Source organism: Salvia splendens, chromosome 12 (assembly GCF_004379255.2).
Source record: "Salvia splendens isolate huo1 chromosome 12, SspV2, whole genome shotgun sequence".
NCBI classification, from domain to species: domain Eukaryota; kingdom Viridiplantae; phylum Streptophyta; class Magnoliopsida; order Lamiales; family Lamiaceae; genus Salvia; species Salvia splendens.
In genome coordinates this window covers 1912495-1917548 of record NC_056043.1, presented here as the reverse complement: position 1 = coordinate 1917548, position 5054 = coordinate 1912495, and the positions used below count along the sequence as shown (strand labels likewise).

General features: G+C 40.4%; 1 protein-coding gene across 1 annotated transcript; it reads right to left on the bottom strand.

The window, feature by feature from the left end:
• Positions 1-405: 405 nt before the first annotated feature.
• Positions 406-5054, bottom strand: LOC121758939 (probable alpha,alpha-trehalose-phosphate synthase [UDP-forming] 7). Its single transcript, XM_042154375.1, has 4 exons — positions 4726-5054; positions 2437-4511; positions 1439-1712; positions 406-1239 (listed from the first exon to the last, which is right to left on the bottom strand). The coding sequence occupies exons 2-4, from the start codon at positions 4422-4424 to the stop codon at positions 895-897; spliced, it is 2607 nt and encodes an 868-aa protein (XP_042010309.1). The 5' UTR covers positions 4425-4511; positions 4726-5054; the 3' UTR covers positions 406-894.

Genomic DNA, 5054 nt, shown 5'->3' with positions numbered 1-5054 from the left:
TCAAATTATAGAGCATTTCGTACCTACGCCCATGGATCCAAAATAACAAAATTTGTTAATTGATGCATTTCTTTTAGGCACGAAAATTAGAAATAGTATGTTAAATGGATGGTGAATAAAGTAAGTGAAATGAAAATAGAATAACATAAGAAATTACCTTTTTGCCAAAGAATAAAAATAACTCAATTATCTTAAAACTTCCCAAAATAAAAAAAAAACAACTCAATTAATAAGGAACGGAGGGAGTATATTACTACCCGACCCCAACCCGTATTGAAAAAACCATGTACCCTAATATACCCGGTCCGGGTACCCAAAAAAACCCGGCACACAGTTTATAGGACTGAAACTATGCAAGTTATGTAACAATGAGAAAATCTGGAAAGAATAGACCATAATCAAAAATGTCAAAAAGAATTTATAACAAGTCACATTCCATCAGTTAAAAGAATTATTCACATCATTTTGATTGGGTCTGCACCTAAACCAACCATTGCACAAATCAAAACCAGCAGAGCCACACACGAATCAACCTGTACAGGGGGTCTCACCAGAAAGTTCGAGGTCGCAGGCTCCTACTCGCGCAATCAGTACCCTCATTCGAGTATCAACAACTACAAACAGAACTTCAAGAACCCGATAGCTCAGACTACGAGTCACTAACCTGTACCGGACTTTCATTTTTTCTACGTCCCCCCCAACCACCAAAGAATTGCAGCTAACGAGTTCAATAAACTTCGCCCATCAGAAGGCCTAACGAGACAAGAATGAGACTTAAAAGAGAGAGTAAAGTAAAAGAAAATTACGTCATTTCCATATACTATCGGCTAAAACCTAAACATCCAGAAGCAGAGATACCATTAGACGAACTCAGGTTGCTCTCTGTTTAGAGAACTAATCATCGAAAGAAGCAAGGCGATTAAATCTTCTTGTGGATATATGATCTTCATCATCTGAAGAGACTGCTGGAGAAGTTTCTTCAGCGAGAGACTCGAGCATTGAGACCACTTCAGTCGAGTCATCCAGATAATACTTGGCTTTGCTTGGTTTTTGACCGACAGTGCAGGCAAATACTTCGGTATTGTATGAAAGTATATTTTTGGACACAGCAGTACCGATTAGTTCAAACATATCCTCATCGGATCTGTCATCGCCAATGCATAGTACGAAATCAGCCTGTTCCCCTTTCTCCGTCATCGATGTGAAGATCTTTTCTGCAACTACACCTTTGCTAACACCCTGCATTACCGAAAAAAAAAGCAATCTTAATTCAATGTTCATGTTGTTTTGAAAGGAAATTCGTCGTGTGCGATAAGGATAAGAGGGGGTGCTCGAGATGGAGAGATTTGACACTGATAATAAGAGGGAGAAAATAGTATGAAACTGAAAACTTAAAAGTTCTTAAGCAATCGAAGAGCAAATCCATAAGGGGACATGCCTGAGGTTTGATCTCTACTATCAACTGTCCACTCTTGACAGCGACAGGTTCATTTGCCAAGACACTCTCCAAATGATCCAACATTTCCTTTGCCTGAGAATAACCGAACACGGGGTCTGCATCCTGATAATGCCAAACTAAGGAACTTTCTTTCCTCTCAATTCCGGAACCATCTGTAGCCTCTGTATATGATTTCATAACAGGTTCAGCCATCTGCATCCAGCCAAAATCAGAACCCTGGCCATAAGTTTCCCATTCTTCACGTTGCGGCCACCTGCAAATCGGTCATTCAAAAAGCAAACAGATCATCAATCTGAGTCTAGTAATGGCAGTGCTAAAGGATTTGGACACTTGGTCGCATCATGATGTGCAACTCAGCCATTTCGTGGTTTAACCCGGCCAAGAATAAAAACCAAACAAAAGCAACTTCCACTCCAACCAAAAACTTAAAACGTTATTAGAAGAGGTGCAGGCTCAAACAAGAAAATGGATACAGTCCACCAGCAGAAGATTGAACGAACTACTACTAATAAAGATAACAAAATCAGTCAACCAAATACTAAAATAGTATACCAATACAATCCAAGAAGTTTCACCCAAATAAAGACACATCAAAATCAGTCACCCAAATACCAAATTACCAATCCAGTCCAAGAAGTTTCACCCTAATAAAGACACATCAAAATCAGACCCAAATACCGAATTACTAATACAGTCCAGAAGTCTGACTTCTCGGGAAATATGGGTATTTAAAAACGGCATCAAGCATCAGAAAAAGCAATAAAACAAGATTGCCAAATGCTAACTTCTTATGACTTCAAATACTGCAATGCAAAATTTAGGATCCACTAGTGACTGTCTGGAAAGTCGAGTAAGATATCACTATCAGTTGGAAATTTGGAATAGAAAAAGGCTTATAGTAACAGAAGAGCAGATTATATCCAGACTATAGTCTCTGACTGAAAGTAAAATAGCTAAAAATAATGAAAGGTGTATACCTTAAAAAGTAGCCATGTTCTGCAGCAAGTCCAAGCTTCTTGCAAGGATGAAACCACTGGCTTAAGCTCTCTCTACCTCTTCCGCTCACCATAAAAACTACATTCTTGGGATCAGCACACAGACTGTTCAAAAGAGATAGTATCTCAGCACTTGGAGTCTTCACAATCAAATTTTGAGGCATCAACGTGCCATCATAATCCAACAGTATAGCCCTGTTTTTGGCCTTACAGTAAGCAGCCACAATATCATCAATAGAAAGTTTTCTAAAATTAGGATCCAATGCCACCACTCGGAACCCAAATCCAAGACCGATACCCCAGCATCTTTTCCGGAAGTGTTCAGCGCAAGTTCTTTCCATATCTTGTAAGAAGCTTCTAGACCAGAAAGCTACATCATGAGTGCTAACATATCGGTAGTGCTTCTCGTGTCGCAAGTCCTTCTCCGTTTCCGACATTGATATAGACTCATTCATTGCCTCTGCCGTTGATTCAACATTCCATGGATTGACACGAATGGCACCACTTAGGGAAGGAGAGCACCCAATGAACTCAGATACCACTAGCATGCTCTTCTTAGGCCCACTCAAGTTTGATCCTGTTTCTGCACCGGTGATGCCCTGTCTAGAAATAATATATTCGTAAGGCGTCAGGTTCATCCCATCCCTCACTGCTGTCACCACAACACACTCAGCAATGCTGTAATAAGCCATTCTTTCACTGATTGATAAAGAACGGTGAACAAAAATGACAGGTTCATATCCAGGTCTTCCAAACTCCTTAGAAATTCTATTACAGCTCTCCTCTATCTCAGCCTGTAGTTCATCCAAATGTATCCCTTTTGCCCTAGCAGGATTCGCAATCTGCACGAGCACAGCCTCTCCTTGCCACTTTGGATGCTCCTTGAGCATTTGCTCAAAAGCCAAAAGTTTCAAGTTGATACCTTTGAATATGTCCATATCATCAACTCCAAGCAGCACGGTCTTTCCTTCAAACTGCCGCTTTAGCTCCTCAACCTTCAGTTCTTTATCTGCTTGTCTAAGCACTGTTTCAAGATGGCCCATATGTATCCCAACCGTCATAATCTTTATTCCAATCGTCCTTCCATAGTAATCCAACCCTATGTATCCTCTCTTCGACTGATACTCTATGCCCAACATCCGACTGCAACAAGAGAGAAAATGACGAGCATAATCAAAGGTATGAAAACCAATAAGGTCGGAGTTGAGTAGGGCCTTGAGGATTTCTTCTCTAACAGGAAGCGATCTGTATATCTCCGAAGAAGGGAATGGGCTGTGAAGGAAAAAACCCATCCTCAAGCGGACAAAACGCCTCCTCAAAAACGTTGGCAGAACCATCAAGTGATAATCATGTATCCAAACGAAATCATCTTCGGGATTAAGCACCTCAATCACTTTCTGCGAGAACAATTTATTGACAGAGACATACGCTTCCCACTGGGACCGATCAAATCTACCCCCATGATCAGCTGAAAACGGCAGCATGTAATGGAAAAGTGGCCACAGCTGCTTCTTACAAAAACCATGATAGTAGTTAGCCAAAAGACTGGGTGGAAGAAAGGCGGGAACACATTTAAACTTCTCCAGGATATGATTGGCCACATCATCCTGCTCAATTGGATCAACATCAACAGGCAACGAGCCAACATACAGCACTTCCATGTCCTCCGGCAACCCATCCTTAACCCGCAAAAGCAACGAATCCTCATTCCAACTAAAACTCCAACCCTTATTGTCTGGCCTTCGTTTTGCTCTCAAAGGCAGAATGTTCGCCACTATGATCATCCGATCACCAGCCACTGAAGATGGATTCTCCGATGTCACACTATTAGCTTGCTCATCGTCCAGCTCAGCAATATTCCCCGGGACGGTCATCACCCTCGGGAAACGCCTCCGCTCCTTCTCCCGACCCATCACCGGGAAATTCCCAGATGCTAAATCCAATAGATTCGTATAAGATCTTGACATCATCTTGCCAAATTCCTTCTTATTCCACTCAAGAGGTAAAGAAAATCTTTCCCCTCAAATCTCACAACTCTCAACTCTGTTTCCAGCTACCTAAAATCAATAAAAACCATCATTTTATAATCACAACAACACTCAAATCACAAATCCCTCTTTCCAATCAACAAAACCATAAAATGTCTTCAAAAAAAGAAACAGAAATGACACATAATCAAACAAAAAGCAATGCACGGAAACAAAAAACAGTTACTCATCCAAACAAAACACAAAAAAAAAGGATAAAATCTCGAAAGAAATCAGAACATACCAATCAATGGAAACCCTAGCCTTCAGAGAAATTTCAATCCGGCTCAATGAGCAAGCGAGAACCAGAAATTGGGGATTGTAGCTGACCTCTGCAATTGAAATTGAGCAAGAATTATATTTCCTCTAAGAAGAAGAGTCAAACTTGAGCCAAGAATTTTGAGAATGGGATTCTAGGGTTTGACGCAAACAAAACAAAACCCAACCCAAAAAATCAAATATATAAATACTTAAATCTTGAATTCGATACACGTAATTTTTGGTTTGGGTATATAAAATGAATCGACGATCGCCTATGGAAAGTCATGGATATGAATATTCAGACAATTAATA